The following is a 20,071-nucleotide window of genomic DNA, read 5'->3' as shown; positions in this document are numbered from 1 at the left end:
GATGGAGTACAGACTCTGGTGAATGATAAGGGACTGAAGTACTATTTCTGCCGTGCATCTGATTGGGAATGTATTATTCTGTAACACTGGTTTTGAAAAGGAGCTGGGGAGGGCTGGACTTCAGTCCTTTGCCTACAGGTCCTGTCACTGGGTTTCCTGCTAAGGTAAGTTTGGGAGCTGAGTATGAATATGTGCCACTTCTTATTTGCTGAGTATGAATATGTGTCACTTCCTAGATTTGATATCTTGCTCATTGTAAAGAAACATCTCCGACACTGGATCCAAATACAGGCTTACGACCCAATTAATTGACCTGTAAAATATTTCTGTTCTATTAAAAGCCACCAAAACCCTGTTTAGCCCATTTTTGGTGTCCATTATATGTTTTGTGGGAATGCTGCTTAGATATCCACGCTCATGGAAGAAAAATACCCAAGGCATTATTACGTTTGGGTATGGGCTATACCAGGCGATGGCCATTGAGAAATTGGGAATTATCTGTGGCACAAGGAGTTTCTGTACCAATTGCCACATGTTTTTCATAATTTCAGGCAGGTTTTAGGGAGAGAAATGTTTTTCACTGAAACCTTTACTCTCTCTACAGGATGTCACTCCAGGTACCAGCTGCAGGGAGGTTACAGACCCACCTGTAATTGGACACCAAAGTCCACCATGGCCCTCTTTGTGACTATTTTTAGTAAAAGGAGGTTTTGACAGTAAGGGGTGACTGCTTGTGCTTGACCCTATGAAAAAGCCATCCCCATGTGTCATTTGAAATTTAAAGTTGGCTATTGTGAGGAGTCCTGAATGAAGTATCAAAGAGTGATAAGATAATTATCCAATTTAGAGAAAGCTATGAACTCGGTTTGAGGGTTTGAGAAGTCACTCTGGATGCTTAACCCTTTTGAAGACAGCTCTGCACTTGAAGGTGGGGAGAAGAAAGGAATCACCATAGATGCTTACCCTCTCCGAATAAAGCTTTACATTGGGCATCCAAAGTCTGGCAGCGCCCCTCATAACAATATGCCGAAGAGTTGTTGCAGGGGTATCCATCCATCACGTAGAAGTCCTCAGGACACAGAGCGTGGCTCCCATTGCAATATTCAGCCAGGTCGCAGGAATCAGCTTGGGGCCTGCACTCAGTTCCTGACCCTTTAAACTACCGGGCGGAGAAAACAGAAACAGGTAAAAAAAATAAGAAGAACCACACTTTACCGTAATGTCATCACTCTCAGTGTTTTTAATTTTAATGAGGACATGAAGTCGTTCAGTAACATGTCAGGGATAGGGAAAGTGACATCTTTGTATTTAACCTGATTAACATTACAAGGGTGACCCCTAGTCACACCATTTGCCTACTAACAACCTCTTGCTTGATGCAGAGGGACAATGTAAGGATAAAGCATTCCAGGAGGGAGACTTGCAGGCATACACAAGTCTTCCTGACCTTGCACACTTACAATCAAAACTGCACCAAAATCATTCCAGCTGTTCTCTGCCCATTTCCATATTTCTATTTACAACAAGGGGTGGTGAGCGACAGAGTCTCTGAATTAAGCAGAAAGCTCTCACCCAGTCAAGAGATCAGGGCTAGATCCAACACCGTTTTTTAGCTCACTGCACTATCCCAGTTTCAGAACCTGGCTGTATGCAAATTAGTCTGTTCCTGTCCCAGTGCATGATGGGAACAGGGCAAACCAAACTACAAAAGCAAATTCTTACACTGAGAAGGAAACAAGCTCCCAGGGACCGGTTTCTGGCATTACAGCCGTCTTCGGCCCGGTTTGCTTGAATCCTGATGGTGCAATGAGCAAGGGTCTCACATCTGAGAATACCCTTCCACGCTTAGGGTGGACAAAAATATTTACAACAAGGGGTGGTGAGGGACAGAGTCTCTGAATTAAGCAGAAAGCTCTCACCCAGTCAAGAGATCAGGGCTAGATCCAACACCGTTTTTTAGCTCACTGCACCATCCCAGTTTCAGAACCTGGCTGTATGCAAATTAGTCTGTTCCTGTCCCAGTGCATGATGGGAACAGGGCAAACCAAACTACAAAAGCCAATTCTTACACTGAGAAGGAAACAAGCTCCCAGGGACCGGTTTCTGGCATTACAGCCGTCTTCGGCCCGGTTTGCTTGAATCCTGATGGTGCAATGAGCAAGGGTCTCACATCTGAGAATACCCCTCCACGCTTAGGGTGGACAAAAATATTTACAACACTCTGTTCATCACCACCCCCTTTTGTAAATCGATTTTGGCCACTATAGGTGTGGCAGGGTATACTCAGACATGAGTCCCTTTCTCACTGCTCCATCAGGATTCAAGCAAGCCGGGCCGAAGACGGCTGAAATGCCAGAAACCGGTCCCCGGTAGCTTGTCTCCTTTCTGGTAAAGAATTGGCTTGGTAGTTTAGTCTGCCCTGTTCCCATGATGCACTGGGCCAGGGACAGACTGATTTGCATATAGCCAGGTTCTGAGCTGGGATGGGGCAGTGAGATAAATAACGGTGATGGATCATGCCCCGATCTTTGGACTGGGTAAGAGTGGTCTGCTCAATTCAGACACTCTGTTCATCACCACCCCCTTTTGTAAATCGATTTTGGCCACTATAGGTGTGGCAGGGTATACTCAGACATGAGTCCCTTTCTCACTGCTCCATCAGGATTCAAGCAAGCCGGGCCGAAGACGGCTGAAATGCCAGAAACCGGTCCCCGGTAGCTTGTCTCCTTTCTGGTAAAGAATTGGCTTGGTAGTTTAGTCTGCCCTGTTCCCATGATGCACTGGGCCAGGGACAGACTGATTTGCATATAGCCAGGTTCTGAGCTGGGATGGGGCAGTGAGATAAATAACGGTGATGGATCATGCCCCGATCTTTGGACTGGGTAAGAGTGGTCTGCTCAATTCAGACACTCTGTTCATCACCACCCCCTTTTGTAAAATCGATTTTGGCCACTATAGGTGTGGCAGGGTATACTCAGACATGAGTCCCTTTCTCACTGCTCCATCAGGATTCAAGCAAGCCGGGCCGAAGACGGCTGAAATGCCAGAAACCGGTCCCCGGTAGCTTGTCTCCTTTCTGGTAAAGAATTGGCTTGGTAGTTTAGTCTGCCCTGTTCCCATGATGCACTGGGCCAGGGACAGACTGATTTGCATATAGCCAGGTTCTGAGCTGGGATGGGGCAGTAAGATAAATAACGGTGATGGATCATGCCCCGATCTTTGGACTGGGTAAGAGTGGTCTGCTCAATTCAGACACTCTGTTCATCACCACCCCCTTTTGTAAATCGATTTTGGCCACTATAGGTGTGGCAGGGTATACTCAGACATGAGTCCCTTTCTCACTGCTCCATCAGGATTCAAGCAAGCCGGGCCGAAGACGGCTGAAATGCCAGAAACCGGTCCCCGGTAGCTTGTCTCCTTTCTGGTAAAGAATTGGCTTGGTAGTTTAGTCTGCCCTGTTCCCATGATGCACTGGGCCAGGGACAGACTGATTTGCATATAGCCAGGTTCTGAGCTGGGATGGGGCAGTGAGATAAATAACGGTGATGGATCATGCCCCGATCTTTGGACTGGGTAAGAGTGGTCTGCTCAATTCAGACACTCTGTTCATCACCACCCCCTTTTGTAAATCGATTTTGGCCACTATAGGTGTGGCAGGGTATACTCAGACATGAGTCCCTTTCTCACTGCTCCATCAGGATTCAAGCAAGCCGGGCCGAAGACGGCTGAAATGCCAGAAACCGGTCCCCGGTAGCTTGTCTCCTTTCTGGTAAAGAATTGGCTTGGTAGTTTAGTCTGCCCTGTTCCCATGATGCACTGGGCCAGGGACAGACTGATTTGCATATAGCCAGGTTCTGAGCTGGGATGGGGCAGTGAGATAAATAACGGTGATGGATCATGCCCCGATCTTTGGACTGGGTAAGAGTGGTCTGCTCAATTCAGACACTCTGTTCATCACCACCCCCTTTTGTAAATCGATTTTGGCCACTATAGGTGTGGCAGGGTATACTCAGACATGAGTCCCTTTCTCACTGCTCCATCAGGATTCAAGCAAGCCGGGCCGAAGACGGCTGAAATGCCAGAAACCGGTCCCCGGTAGCTTGTCTCCTTTCTGGTAAAGAATTGGCTTGGTAGTTTAGTCTGCCCTGTTCCCATGATGCACCGGGCCAGGGACAGACTGATTTGCATATAGCCAGGTTCTGAGCTGGGATGGGGCAGTGAGATAAATAACGGTGATGGATCATGCCCCGATCTTTGGACTGGGTAAGAGTGGTCTGCTCAATTCAGACACTCTGTTCATCACCACCCCCTTTTGTAAATCGATTTTGGCCACTATAGGTGTGGCAGGGTATACTCAGACATGAGTCCCTTTCTCACTGCTCCATCAGGATTCAAGCAAGCTGGGCCGAAGACGGCTGAAATGCCAGAAACCGGTCCCCGGTAGCTTGTCTCCTTTCTGGTAAAGAATTGGCTTGGTAGTTTAGTCTGCCCTGTTCCCATGATGCACTGGGCCAGGGACAGACTGATTTGCATATAGCCAGGTTCTGAGCTGGGATGGGGCAGTGAGATAAATAACGGTGATGGATCATGCCCCGATCTTTGGACTGGGTAAGAGTGGTCTGCTCAATTCAGACACTCTGTTCATCACCACCCCCTTTTGTAAATCGATTTTGGCCACTATAGGTGTGGCAGGGTATACTCAGACATGAGTCCCTTTCTCACTGCTCCATCAGGATTCAAGCAAGCCGGGCCGAAGACGGCTGAAATGCCAGAAACCGGTCCCCGGTAGCTTGTCTCCTTTCTGGTAAAGAATTGGCTTGGTAGTTTAGTCTGCCCTGTTCCCATGATGCACTGGGCCAGGGACAGACTGATTTGCATATAGCCAGGTTCTGAGCTGGGATGGGGCAGTGAGATAAATAACGGTGATGGATCATGCCCCGATCTTTGGACTGGGTAAGAGTGGTCTGCTCAATTCAGACACTCTGTTCATCACCACCCCCTTTTGTAAATCGATTTTGGCCACTATAGGTGTGGCAGGGTATACTCAGACATGAGTCCCTTTCTCATTGCTCCATCAGGATTCAAGCAAGCCGGGCCGAAGACGGCTGAAATGCCAGAAACCGGTCCCCGGTAGCTTGTCTCCTTTCTGGTAAAGAATTGGCTTGGTAGTTTAGTCTGCCCTGTTCCCATGATGCACTGGGCCAGGGACAGACTGATTTGCATATAGCCAGGTTCTGAGCTGGGATGGGGCAGTGAGATAAATAACGGTGATGGATCATGCCCCGATCTTTGGACTGGGTAAGAGTGGTCTGCTCAATTCAGACACTCTGTTCATCACCACCCCCTTTTGTAAATCGATTTTGGCCACTATAGGTGTGGCAGGGTATACTCAGACATGAGTCCCTTTCTCACTGCTCCATCAGGATTCAAGCAAGCTGGGCCGAAGACGGCTGAAATGCCAGAAACCGGTCCCCGGTAGCTTGTCTCCTTTCTGGTAAAGAATTGGCTTGGTAGTTTAGTCTGCCCTGTTCCCATGATGCACTGGGCCAGGGACAGACTGATTTGCATATAGCCAGGTTCTGAGCTGGGATGGGGCAGTGAGATAAATAACGGTGATGGATCATGCCCCGATCTTTGGACTGGGTAAGAGTGGTCTGCTCAATTCAGACACTCTGTTCATCACCACCCCCTTTTGTAAATCGATTTCGGCCACTATAGGTGTGGCAGGGTATACTCAGACATGAGTCCCTTTCTCACTGCTCCATCAGGATTCAAGCAAGCCGGGCCGAAGACGGCTGAAATGCCAGAAACCGGTCCCCGGTAGCTTGTCTCCTTTCTGGTAAAGAATTGGCTTGGTAGTTTAGTCTGCCCTGTTCCCATGATGCACTGGGCCAGGGACAGACTGATTTGCATATAGCCAGGTTCTGAGCTGGGATGGGGCAGTGAGATAAATAACGGTGATGGATCATGCCCCGATCTTTGGACTGGGTAAGAGTGGTCTGCTCAATTCAGACACTCTGTTCATCACCACCCCCTTTTGTAAATCGATTTTGGCCACTATAGGTGTGGCAGGGTATACTCAGACATGAGTCCCTTTCTCACTGCTCCATCAGGATTCAAGCAAGCCGGGCCGAAGACGGCTGAAATGCCAGAAACCGGTCCCCGGTAGCTTGTCTCCTTTCTGGTAAAGAATTGGCTTGGTAGTTTAGTCTGCCCTGTTCCCATGATGCACTGGGCCAGGGACAGACTGATTTGCATATAGCCAGGTTCTGAGCTGGGATGGGGCAGTGAGATAAATAACGGTGATGGATCATGCCCCGATCTTTGGACTGGGTAAGAGTGGTCTGCTCAATTCAGACACTCTGTTCATCACCACCCCCTTTTGTAAATCGATTTTGGCCACTATAGGTGTGGCAGGGTATACTCAGACATGAGTCCCTTTCTCACTGCTCCATCAGGATTCAAGCAAGCTGGGCCGAAGACGGCTGAAATGCCAGAAACCGGTCCCCGGTAGCTTGTCTCCTTTCTGGTAAAGAATTGGCTTGGTAGTTTAGTCTGCCCTGTTCCCATGATGCACTGGGCCAGGGACAGACTGATTTGCATATAGCCAGGTTCTGAGCTGGGATGGGGCAGTGAGATAAATAACGGTGATGGATCATGCCCCGATCTTTGGACTGGGTAAGAGTGGTCTGCTCAATTCAGACACTCTGTTCATCACCACCCCCTTTTGTAAATCGATTTTGGCCACTATAGGTGTGGCAGGGTATACTCAGACATGAGTCCCTTTCTCACTGCTCCATCAGGATTCAAGCAAGCCGGGCCGAAGACGGCTGAAATGCCAGAAACCGGTCCCCGGTAGCTTGTCTCCTTTCTGGTAAAGAATTGGCTTGGTAGTTTAGTCTGCCCTGTTCCCATGATGCACTGGGCCAGGGACAGACTGATTTGCATATAGCCAGGTTCTGAGCTGGGATGGGGCAGTGAGATAAATAACGGTGATGGATCATGCCCCGATCTTTGGACTGGGTAAGAGTGGTCTGCTCAATTCAGACACTCTGTTCATCACCACCCCCTTTTGTAAATCGATTTCGGCCACTATAGGTGTGGCAGGGTATACTCAGACATGAGTCCCTTTCTCACTGCTCCATCAGGATTCAAGCAAGCCGGGCCGAAGACGGCTGAAATGCCAGAAACCGGTCCCCGGTAGCTTGTCTCCTTTCTGGTAAAGAATTGGCTTGGTAGTTTAGTCTGCCCTGTTCCCATGATGCACTGGGCCAGGGACAGACTGATTTGCATATAGCCAGGTTCTGAGCTGGGATGGGGCAGTGAGATAAATAACGGTGATGGATCATGCCCCGATCTTTGGACTGGGTAAGAGTGGTCTGCTCAATTCAGACACTCTGTTCATCACCACCCCCTTTTGTAAATCGATTTTGGCCACTATAGGTGTGGCAGGGTATACTCAGACATGAGTCCCTTTCTCACTGCTCCATCAGGATTCAAGCAAGCCGGGCCGAAGACGGCTGAAATGCCAGAAACCGGTCCCCGGTAGCTTGTCTCCTTTCTGGTAAAGAATTGGCTTGGTAGTTTAGTCTGCCCTGTTCCCATGATGCACTGGGCCAGGGACAGACTGATTTGCATATAGCCAGGTTCTGAGCTGGGATGGGGCAGTGAGATAAATAACGGTGATGGATCATGCCCCGATCTTTGGACTGGGTAAGAGTGGTCTGCTCAATTCAGACACTCTGTTCATCACCACCCCCTTTTGTAAATCGATTTTGGCCACTATAGGTGTGGCAGGGTATACTCAGACATGAGTCCCTTTCTCACTGCTCCATCAGGATTCAAGCAAGCCGGGCCGAAGATGGCTGAAATGCCAGAAACCGGTCCCCGGTAGCTTGTCTCCTTTCTGGTAAAGAATTGGCTTGGTAGTTTAGTCTGCCCTGTTCCCATGATGCACTGGGCCAGGGACAGACTGATTTGCATATAGCCAGGTTCTGAGCTGGGATGGGGCAGTGAGATAAATAACGGTGATGGATCATGCCCCGATCTTTGGACTGGGTAAGAGTGGTCTGCTCAATTCAGACACTCTGTTCATCACCACCCCCTTTTGTAAATCGATTTTGGCCACTATAGGTGTGGCAGGGTATACTCAGACATGAGTCCCTTTCTCACTGCTCCATCAGGATTCAAGCAAGCCGGGCCGAAGACGGCTGAAATGCCAGAAACCGGTCCCAGGTAGCTTGTCTCCTTTCTGGTAAAGAATTGGCTTGGTAGTTTAGTTTGCCCTGTTCCCATGATGCACTGGGCCAGGGACAGACTGATTTGCATATAGCCAGGTTCTGAGCTGGGATGGGGCAGTGAGATAAATAACGGTGATGGATCATGCCCCGATCTTTGGACTGGGTAAGAGTGGTCTGCTCAATTCAGACACTCTGTTCATCACCACCCCCTTTTGTAAATCGATTTTGGCCACTATAGGTGTGGCAGGGTATACTCAGACATGAGTCCCTTTCTCACTGCTCCATCAGGATTCAAGCAAGCCGGGCCGAAGACGGCTGAAATGCCAGAAACCGGTCCCCGGTAGCTTGTCTCCTTTCTGGTAAAGAATTGGCTTGGTAGTTTAGTCTGCCCTGTTCCCATGATGCACTGGGCCAGGGACAGACTGATTTGCATATAGCCAGGTTCTGAGCTGGGATGGGGCAGTGAGATAAATAACGGTGATGGATCATGCCCCGATCTTTGGACTGGGTAAGAGTGGTCTGCTCAATTCAGACACTCTGTTCATCACCACCCCCTTTTGTAAATCGATTTTGGCCACTATAGGTGTGGCAGGGTATACTCAGACATGAGTCCCTTTCTCACTGCTCCATCAGGATTCAAGCAAGCCGGGCCGAAGACGGCTGAAATGCCAGAAACCGGTCCCCGGTAGCTTGTCTCCTTTCTGGTAAAGAATTGGCTTGGTAGTTTAGTCTGCCCTGTTCCCATGATGCACTGGGCCAGGGACAGACTGATTTGCATATAGCCAGGTTCTGAGCTGGGATGGGGCAGTGAGATAAATAACGGTGATGGATCATGCCCCGATCTTTGGACTGGGTAAGAGTGGTCTGCTCAATTCAGACACTCTGTTCATCACCACCCCCTTTTGTAAATCGATTTTGGCCACTATAGGTGTGGCAGGGTATACTCAGACATGAGTCCCTTTCTCACTGCTCCATCAGGATTCAAGCAAGCCGGGCCGAAGACGGCTGAAATGCCAGAAACCGGTCCCCGGTAGCTTGTCTCCTTTCTGGTAAAGAATTGGCTTGGTAGTTTAGTCTGCCCTGTTCCCATGATGCACTGGGCCAGGGACAGACTGATTTGCATATAGCCAGGTTCTGAGCTGGGATGGGGCAGTGAGATAAATAACGGTGATGGATCATGCCCCGATCTTTGGACTGGGTAAGAGTGGTCTGCTCAATTCAGACACTCTGTTCATCACCACCCCCTTTTGTAAATCGATTTTGGCCACTATAGGTGTGGCAGGGTATACTCAGACATGAGTCCCTTTCTCACTGCTCCATCAGGATTCAAGCAAGCTGGGCCGAAGACGGCTGAAATGCCAGAAACCGGTCCCCGGTAGCTTGTCTCCTTTCTGGTAAAGAATTGGCTTGGTAGTTTAGTCTGCCCTGTTCCCATGATGCACTGGGCCAGGGACAGACTGATTTGCATATAGCCAGGTTCTGAGCTGGGATGGGGCAGTGAGATAAATAACGGTGATGGATCATGCCCCGATCTTTGGACTGGGTAAGAGTGGTCTGCTCAATTCAGACACTCTGTTCATCACCACCCCCTTTTGTAAATCGATTTTGGCCACTATAGGTGTGGCAGGGTATACTCAGACATGAGTCCCTTTCTCACTGCTCCATCAGGATTCAAGCAAGCCGGGCCGAAGACGGCTGAAATGCCAGAAACGGGTCCCCGGTAGCTTGTCTCCTTTCTGGTAAAGAATTGGCTTGGTAGTTTAGTCTGCCCTGTTCCCATGATGCACTGGGCCAGGGACAGACTGATTTGCATATAGCCAGGTTCTGAGCTGGGATGGGGCAGTGAGATAAATAACGGTGATGGATCATGCCCCGATCTTTGGACTGGGTAAGAGTGGTCTGCTCAATTCAGACACTCTGTTCATCACCACCCCCTTTTGTAAATCGATTTCGGCCACTATAGGTGTGGCAGGGTATACTCAGACATGAGTCCCTTTCTCACTGCTCCATCAGGATTCAAGCAAGCTGGGCCGAAGACGGCTGAAATGCCAGAAACCGGTCCCCGGTAGCTTGTCTCCTTTCTGGTAAAGAATTGGCTTGTTAGTTTAGTCTGCCCTGTTCCCATGATGCACTGGGCCAGGGACAGACTGATTTGCATATAGCCAGGTTCTGAGCTGGGATGGGGCAGTGAGATAAATAACGGTGATGGATCATGCCCCGATCTTCGGACTGGGTAAGAGTGGTCTGCTCAATTCAGACACTCTGTTCATCACCACCCCCTTTTGTAAATCGATTTTGGCCACTATAGGTGTGGCAGGGTATACTCAGACATGAGTCCCTTTCTCACTGCTCCATCAGGATTCAAGCAAGCCGGGCCGAAGACGGCTGAAATGCCAGAAACCGGTCCCCGGTAGCTTGTCTCCTTTCTGGTAAAGAATTGGCTTGGTAGTTTAGTCTGCCCTGTTCCCATGATGCACTGGGCCAGGGACAGACTGATTTGCATATAGCCAGGTTCTGAGCTGGGATGGGGCAGTGAGATAAATAACGGTGATGGATCATGCCCCGATCTTTGGACTGGGTAAGAGTGGTCTGCTCAATTCAGACACTCTGTTCATCACCACCCCCTTTTGTAAATCGATTTTGGCCACTATAGGTGTGGCAGGGTATACTCAGACATGAGTCCCTTTCTCACTGCTCCATCAGGATTCAAGCAAGCCGGGCCGAAGACGGCTGAAATGCCAGAAACCGGTCCCCGGTAGCTTGTCTCCTTTCTGGTAAAGAATTGGCTTGGTAGTTTAGTCTGCCCTGTTCCCATGATGCACTGGGCCAGGGACAGACTGATTTGCATATAGCCAGGTTCTGAGCTGGGATGGGGCAGTGAGATAAATAACGGTGATGGATCATGCCCCGATCTTTGGACTGGGTAAGAGTGGTCTGCTCAATTCAGACACTCTGTTCATCACCACCCCCTTTTGTAAATCGATTTTGGCCACTATAGGTGTGGCAGGGTATACTCAGACATGAGTCCCTTTCTCACTGCTCCATCAGGATTCAAGCAAGCCGGGCCGAAGACGGCTGAAATGCCAGAAACCGGTCCCCGGTAGCTTGTCTCCTTTCTGGTAAAGAATTGGCTTGGTAGTTTAGTCTGCCCTGTTCCCATGATGCACTGGGCCAGGGACAGACTGATTTGCATATAGCCAGGTTCTGAGCTGGGATGGGGCAGTGAGATAAATAACGGTGATGGATCATGCCCCGATCTTTGGACTGGGTAAGAGTGGTCTGCTCAATTCAGACACTCTGTTCATCACCACCCCCTTTTGTAAATCGATTTTGGCCACTATAGGTGTGGCAGGGTATACTCAGACATGAGTCCCTTTCTCACTGCTCCATCAGGATTCAAGCAAGCCGGGCCGAAGACGGCTGAAATGCCAGAAACCGGTCCCCGGTAGCTTGTCTCCTTTCTGGTAAAGAATTGGCTTGGTAGTTTAGTCTGCCCTGTTCCCATGATGCACTGGGCCAGGGACAGACTGATTTGCATATAGCCAGGTTCTGAGCTGGGATGGGGCAGTGAGATAAATAACGGTGATGGATCATGCCCCGATCTTTGGACTGGGTAAGAGTGGTCTGCTCAATTCAGACACTCTGTTCATCACCACCCCCTTTTGTAAATCGATTTTGGCCACTATAGGTGTGGCAGGGTATACTCAGACATGAGTCCCTTTCTCACTGCTCCATCAGGATTCAAGCAAGCCGGGCCGAAGACGGCTGAAATGCCAGAAACCGGTCCCCGGTAGCTTGTCTCCTTTCTGGTAAAGAATTGGCTTGGTAGTTTAGTCTGCCCTGTTCCCATGATGCACTGGGCCAGGGACAGACTGATTTGCATATAGCCAGGTTCTGAGCTGGGATGGGGCAGTGAGAGAAATAACGGTGATGGATCATGCCCCGATCTTTGGACTGGGTAAGAGTGGTCTGCTCAATTCAGACACTCTGTTCATCACCACCCCCTTTTGTAAATCGATTTTGGCCACTATAGGTGTGGCAGGGTATACTCAGACATGAGTCCCTTTCTCACTGCTCCATCAGGATTCAAGCAAGCCGGGCCGAAGACGGCTGAAATGCCAGAAACCGGTCCCCGGTAGCTTGTCTCCTTTCTGGTAAAGAATTGGCTTGGTAGTTTAGTCTGCCCTGTTCCCATGATGCACTGGGCCAGGGACAGACTGATTTGCATATAGCCAGGTTCTGAGCTGGGATGGGGCAGTGAGATAAATAACGGTGATGGATCATGCCCCGATCTTTGGACTGGGTAAGAGTGGTCTGCTCAATTCAGACACTCTGTTCATCACCACCCCCTTTTGTAAATCGATTTTGGCCACTATAGGTGTGGCAGGGTATACTCAGACATGAGTCCCTTTCTCACTGCTCCATCAGGATTCAAGCAAGCCGGGCCGAAGACGGCTGAAATGCCAGAAACCGGTCCCCGGTAGCTTGTCTCCTTTCTGGTAAAGAATTGGCTTGGTAGTTTAGTCTGCCCTGTTCCCATGATGCACTGGGCCAGGGACAGACTGATTTGCATATAGCCAGGTTCTGAGCTGGGATGGGGCAGTGAGATAAATAACGGTGATGGATCATGCCCCGATCTTTGGACTGGGTAAGAGTGGTCTGCTCAATTCAGACACTCTGTTCATCACCACCCCCTTTTGTAAATCGATTTTGGCCACTATAGGTGTGGCAGGGTATACTCAGACATGAGTCCCTTTCTCACTGCTCCATCAGGATTCAAGCAAGCCGGGCCGAAGACGGCTGAAATGCCAGAAACCGGTCCCCGGTAGCTTGTCTCCTTTCTGGTAAAGAATTGGCTTGGTAGTTTAGTCTGCCCTGTTCCCATGATGCACTGGGCCAGGGACAGACTGATTTGCATATAGCCAGGTTCTGAGCTGGGATGGGGCAGTGAGATAAATAACGGTGATGGATCATGCCCCGATCTTTGGACTGGGTAAGAGTGGTCTGCTCAATTCAGACACTCTGTTCATCACCACCCCCTTTTGTAAATCGATTTTGGCCACTATAGGTGTGGCAGGGTATACTCAGACATGAGTCCCTTTCTCACTGCTCCATCAGGATTCAAGCAAGCCGGGCCGAAGACGGCTGAAATGCCAGAAACCGGTCCCCGGTAGCTTGTCTCCTTTCTGGTAAAGAATTGGCTTGGTAGTTTAGTCTGCCCTGTTCCCATGATGCACTGGGCCAGGGACAGACTGATTTGCATATAGCCAGGTTCCGAGCTGGGATGGGGCAGTGAGATAAATAACGGTGATGGATCATGCCCCGATCTTTGGACTGGGTAAGAGTGGTCTGCTCAATTCAGACACTCTGTTCATCACCACCCCCTTTTGTAAATCGATTTTGGCCACTATAGGTGTGGCAGGGTATACTCAGACATGAGTCCCTTTCTCACTGCTCCATCAGGATTCAAGCAAGCCGGGCCGAAGACGGCTGAAATGCCAGAAACCGGTCCCCGGTAGCTTGTCTCCTTTCTGGTAAAGAATTGGCTTGGTAGTTTAGTCTGCCCTGTTCCCATGATGCACTGGGCCAGGGACAGACTGATTTGCATATAGCCAGGTTCTGAGCTGGGATGGGGCAGTGAGATAAATAACGGTGATGGATCATGCCCCGATCTTTGGACTGGGTAAGAGTGGTCTGCTCAATTCAGACACTCTGTTCATCACCACCCCCTTTTGTAAATCGATTTTGGCCACTATAGGTGTGGCAGGGTATACTCAGACATGAGTCCCTTTCTCACTGCTCCATCAGGATTCAAGCAAGCCGGGCCGAAGACGGCTGAAATGCCAGAAACCGGTCCCCGGTAGCTTGTCTCCTTTCTGGTAAAGAATTGGCTTGGTAGTTTAGTCTGCCCTGTTCCCATGATGCACTGGGCCAGGGACAGACTGATTTGCATATAGCCAGGTTCTGAGCTGGGATGGGGCAGTGAGAGAAATAACGGTGATGGATCATGCCCCGATCTTTGGACTGGGTAAGAGTGGTCTGCTCAATTCAGACACTCTGTTCATCACCACCCCCTTTTGTAAATCGATTTTGGCCACTATAGGTGTGGCAGGGTATACTCAGACATGAGTCCCTTTCTCACTGCTCCATCAGGATTCAAGCAAGCCGGGCCGAAGACGGCTGAAATGCCAGAAACCGGTCCCCGGTAGCTTGTCTCCTTTCTGGTAAAGAATTGGCTTGGTAGTTTAGTCTGCCCTGTTCCCATGATGCACTGGGCCAGGGACAGACTGATTTGCATATAGCCAGGTTCTGAGCTGGGATGGGGCAGTGAGAGAAATAACGGTGATGGATCATGCCCCGATCTTTGGACTGGGTAAGAGTGGTCTGCTCAATTCAGACACTCTGTTCATCACCACCCCCTTTTGTAAATCGATTTTGGCCACTATAGGTGTGGCAGGGTATACTCAGACATGAGTCCCTTTCTCACTGCTCCATCAGGATTCAAGCAAGCCGGGCCGAAGACAGCTGAAATGCCAGAAACCGGTCCCCGGTAGCTTGTCTCCTTTCTGGTAAAGAATTGGCTTGGTAGTTTAGTCTGCCCTGTTCCCATGATGCACTGGGCCAGGGACAGACTGATTTGCATATAGCCAGGTTCTGAGCTGGGATGGGGCAGTGAGATAAATAACGGTGATGGATCATGCCCCGATCTTTGGACTGGGTAAGAGTGGTCTGCTCAATTCAGACACTCTGTTCATCACCACCCCCTTTTGTAAATCGATTTTGGCCACTATAGGTGTGGCAGGGTATACTCAGACATGAGTCCCTTTCTCACTGCTCCATCAGGATTCAAGCAAGCCGGGCCGAAGACGGCTGAAATGCCAGAAACCGGTCCCCGGTAGCTTGTCTCCTTTCTGGTAAAGAATTGGCTTGGTAGTTTAGTCTGCCCTGTTCCCATGATGCACTGGGCCAGGGACAGACTGATTTGCATATAGCCAGGTTCTGAGCTGGGATGGGGCAGTGAGATAAATAACGGTGATGGATCATGCCCCGATCTTTGGACTGGGTAAGAGTGGTCTGCTCAATTCAGACACTCTGTTCATCACCACCCCCTTTGGTAAATCGATTTTGGCCACTATAGGTGTGGCAGGGTATACTCAGACATGAGTCCCTTTCTCACTGCTCCATCAGGATTCAAGCAAGCCGGGCCGAAGACGGCTGAAATGCCAGAAACCGGTCCCCGGTAGCTTGTCTCCTTTCTGGTAAAGAATTGGCTTGGTAGTTTAGTCTGCCCTGTTCCCATGATGCACTGGGCCAGGGACAGACTGATTTGCATATAGCCAGGTTCTGAGCTGGGATGGGGCAGTGAGATAAATAACGGTGATGGATCATGCCCCGATCTTTGGACTGGGTAAGAGTGGTCTGCTCAATTCAGACACTCTGTTCATCACCACCCCCTTTTGTAAATCGATTTTGGCCACTATAGGTGTGGCAGGGTATACTCAGACATGAGTCCCTTTCTCACTGCTCCATCAGGATTCAAGCAAGCCGGGCCGAAGACGGCTGAAATGCCAGAAACCGGTCCCCGGTAGCTTGTCTCCTTTCTGGTAAAGAATTGGCTTGGTAGTTTAGTCTGCCCTGTTCCCATGATGCACTGGGCCAGGGACAGACTGATTTGCATATAGCCAGGTTCTGAGCTGGGATGGGGCAGTGAGATAAATAACGGTGATGGATCATGCCCCGATCTTTGGACTGGGTAAGAGTGGTCTGCTCAATTCAGACACTCTGTTCATCACCACCCCCTTTTGTAAATCGATTTTGGCCACTATAGGTGTGGCAGGGTATACTCAGACATGAGTCCCTTTCTCACTGCTCCATCAGGATTCAAGCAAGCCGGGCCGAAGACGGCTGAAATGCCAGAAACCGGTCCCCGGTAGCTTGTCTCCTTTCTGGTAAAGAATTGGCTTGGTAGTTTAGTCTGCCCTGTTCCCATGATGCACTGGGCCAGGGACAGACTGATTTGCATATAGCCAGGTTCTGAGCTGGGATGGGGCAGTGAGAGAAATAACGGTGATGGATCATGCCCCGATCTTTGGACTGGGTAAGAGTGGTCCGCTCAATTCAGACACTCTGTTCATCACCACCCCCTTTTGTAAATCGATTTTGGCCACTATAGGTGTGGCAGGGTATACTCAGACATGAGTCCCTTTCTCACTGCTCCATCAGGATTCAAGCAAGCCGGGCCGAAGACGGCTGAAATGCCAGAAACCGGTCCCCGGTAGCTTGTCTCCTTTCTGGTAAAGAATTGGCTTGGTAGTTTAGTCTGCCCTGTTCCCATGATGCACTGGGCCAGAGACAGACTGATTTGCATATAGCCAGGTTCTGAGCTGGGATGGGGCAGTGAGATAAATAACGGTGATGGATCATGCCCCGATCTTTGGACTGGGTAAGAGTGGTCTGCTCAATTCAGACACTCTGTTCATCACCACCCCCTTTTGTAAATCGATTTTGGCCACTATAGGTGTGGCAGGGTATACTCAGACATGAGTCCCTTTCTCACTGCTCCATCAGGATTCAAGCAAGCCGGGCCGAAGACGGCTGAAATGCCAGAAACCGGTCCCCGGTAGCTTGTCTCCTTTCTGGTAAAGAATTGGCTTGGTAGTTTAGTCTGCCCTGTTCCCATGATGCACTGGGCCAGGGACAGACTGATTTGCATATAGCCAGGTTCTGAGCTGGGATGGGGCAGTGAGATAAATAACGGTGATGGATCATGCCCCGATCTTTGGACTGGGTAAGAGTGGTCTGCTCAATTCAGACACTCTGTTCATCACCACCCCCTTTTGTAAATCGATTTTGGCCACTATAGGTGTGGCAGGGTATACTCAGACATGAGTCCCTTTCTCACTGCTCCATCAGGATTCAAGCAAGCCGGGCCGAAGACGGCTGAAATGCCAGAAACCGGTCCCCGGTAGCTTGTCTCCTTTCTGGTAAAGAATTGGCTTGGTAGTTTAGTCTGCCCTGTTCCCATGATGCACTGGGCCAGGGACAGACTGATTTGCATATAGCCAGGTTCTGAGCTGGGATGGGGCAGTGAGATAAATAACGGTGATGGATCATGCCCCGATCTTTGGACTGGGTAAGAGTGGTCTGCTCAATTCAGACACTCTGTTCATCACCACCCCCTTTTGTAAATCGATTTTGGCCACTATAGGTGTGGCAGGGTATACTCAGACATGAGTCCCTTTCTCACTGCTCCATCAGGATTCAAGCAAGCCGGGCCGAAGACGGCTGAAATGCCAGAAACCGGTCCCCGGTAGCTTGTCTCCTTTCTGGTAAAGAATTGGCTTGGTAGTTTAGTCTGCCCTGTTCCCATGATGCACTGGGCCAGGGACAGACTGATTTGCATATAGCCAGGTTCTGAGCTGGGATGGGGCAGTGAGATAAATAACAGTGATGGATCATGCCCCGATCTTTGGACTGGGTAAGAGTGGTCTGCTCAATTCAGACACTCTGTTCATCACCACCCCCTTTTGTAAATCGATTTTGGCCACTATAGGTGTGGCAGGGTATACTCAGACATGAGTCCCTTTCTCACTGCTCCATCAGGATTCAAGCAAGCCGGGCCGAAGACGGCTGAAATGCCAGAAACCGGTCCCCGGTAGCTTGTCTCCTTTCTGGTAAAGAATTGGCTTGGTAGTTTAGTCTGCCCTGTTCCCATGATGCACTGGGCCAGGGACAGACTGATTTGCATATAGCCAGGTTCTGAGCTGGGATGGGGCAGTGAGATAAATAACGGTGATGGATCATGCCCCGATCTTTGGACTGGGTAAGAGTGGTCTGCTCAATTCAGACACTCTGTTCATCACCACCCCCTTTTGTAAATCGATTTTGGCCACTATAGGTGTGGCAGGGTATACTCAGACATGAGTCCCTTTCTCACTGCTCCATCAGGATTCAAGCAAGCCGGGCCGAAGACGGCTGAAATGCCAGAAACCGGTCCCCGGTAGCTTGTCTCCTTTCTGGTAAAGAATTGGCTTGGTAGTTTAGTCTGCCCTGTTCCCATGATGCACTGGGCCAGGGACAGACTGATTTGCATATAGCCAGGTTCTGAGCTGGGATGGGGCAGTGAGAGAAATAACGGTGATGGATCATGCCCCGATCTTTGGACTGGGTAAGAGTGGTCTGCTCAATTCAGACACTCTGTTCATCACCACCCCCTTTTGTAAATCGATTTTGGCCACTATAGGTGTGGCAGGGTATACTCAGACATGAGTCCCTTTCTCACTGCTCCATCAGGATTCAAGCAAGCCGGGCCGAAGACGGCTGAAATGCCAGAAACCGGTCCCCGGTAGCTTGTCTCCTTTCTGGTAAAGAATTGGCTTGGTAGTTTAGTCTGCCCTGTTCCCATGATGCACTGGGCCAGGGACAGACTGATTTGCATATAGCCAGGTTCTGAGCTGGGATGGGGCAGTGAGAGAAATAACGGTGATGGATCATGCCCCGATCTTTGGACTGGGTAAGAGTGGTCTGCTCAATTCAGACACTCTGTTCATCACCACCCCCTTTTGTAAATCGATTTTGGCCACTATAGGTGTGGCAGGGTATACTCAGACATGAGTCCCTTTCTCACTGCTCCATCAGGATTCAAGCAAGCCGGGCCGAAGACGGCTGAAATGCCAGAAACCGGTCCCCGGTAGCTTGTCTCCTTTCTGGTAAAGAATTGGCTTGGTAGTTTAGTCTGCCCTGTTCCCATGATGCACTGGGCCAGGGACAGACTGATTTGCATATAGCCAGGTTCTGAGCTGGGATGGGGCAGTGAGATAAATAACGGTGATGGATCATGCCCGATCTTTGGACTGGGTAAGAGTGGTCTGCTCAATTCAGACACTCTGTTCATCACCACCCCCTTTTGTAAATCGATTTTGGCCACTATAGGTGTGGCAGGGTATACTCAGACATGAGTCCCTTTCTCACTGCTCCATCAGGATTCAAGCAAGCCGGGCCGAAGACGGCTGAAATGCCAGAAACCGGTCCCCGGTAGCTTGTCTCCTTTCTGGTAAAGAATTGGCTTGGTAGTTTAGTCTGCCCTGTTCCCATGATGCACTGGGCCAGGGACAGACTGATTTGCATATAGCCAGGTTCTGAGCTGGGATGGGGCAGTGAGATAAATAACGGTGATGGATCATGCCCCGATCTTTGGACTGGGTAAGAGTGGTCTGCTCAATTCAGACACTCTGTTCATCACCACCCCCTTTTGTAAATCGATTTTGGCCACTATAGGTGTGGCAGGGTATACTCAGACATGAGTCCCTTTCTCACTGCTCCATCAGGATTCAAGCAAGCCGGGCCGAAGACGGCTGAAATGCCAGAAACCGGTCCCCGGTAGCTTGTCTCCTTTCTGGTAAAGAATTGGCTTGGTAGTTTAGTCTGCCCTGTTCCCATGATGCACTGGGCCAGGGACAGACTGATTTGCATATAGCCAGGTTCTGAGCTGGGATGGGGCAGTGAGATAAATAACGGTGATGGATCATGCCCCGATCTTTGGACTGGGTAAGAGTGGTCTGCTCAATTCAGACACTCTGTTCATCACCACCCCCTTTTGTAAATCGATTTTGGCCACTATAGGTGTGGCAGGGTATACTCAGACATGAGTCCCTTTCTCACTGCTCCATCAGGATTCAAGCAAGCCGGGCCGAAGACGGCTGAAATGCCAGAAACCGGTCCCCGGTAGCTTGTCTCCTTTCTGGTAAAGAATTGGCTTGGTAGTTTAGTCTGCCCTGTTCCCATGATGCACTGGTCCAGGGACAGACTGATTTGCATATAGCCAGGTTCTG

At 50.0% G+C, this 20,071-nt stretch overlaps 1 protein-coding gene across 1 annotated transcript in view; it reads right to left on the bottom strand.

Moving 5' to 3' along the window:
• Positions 1–20,071, bottom strand: part of LOC147669001 (disintegrin and metalloproteinase domain-containing protein 9-like) — a gene marked incomplete at its 3' end in the record, with an annotated part of 870,311 nt that overhangs the window by 420,832 nt on the left and 429,408 nt on the right. Inside the window, exon 12 of the mRNA XM_086948294.1 lies at positions 964–1,159. Coding sequence (XP_086804420.1) covers positions 964–1,159 — 196 coding nt within the window. The remainder of the gene's footprint in view (positions 1–963; positions 1,160–20,071) is intronic.

Source organism: Lissotriton vulgaris, unplaced genomic scaffold (assembly GCF_964263255.1).
Source record: "Lissotriton vulgaris unplaced genomic scaffold, aLisVul1.2 SCAFFOLD_840, whole genome shotgun sequence".
NCBI classification, from domain to species: Eukaryota; Metazoa; Chordata; class Amphibia; order Caudata; family Salamandridae; genus Lissotriton; species Lissotriton vulgaris.
This window is presented reverse-complemented; position numbering and strand designations above follow the sequence as displayed.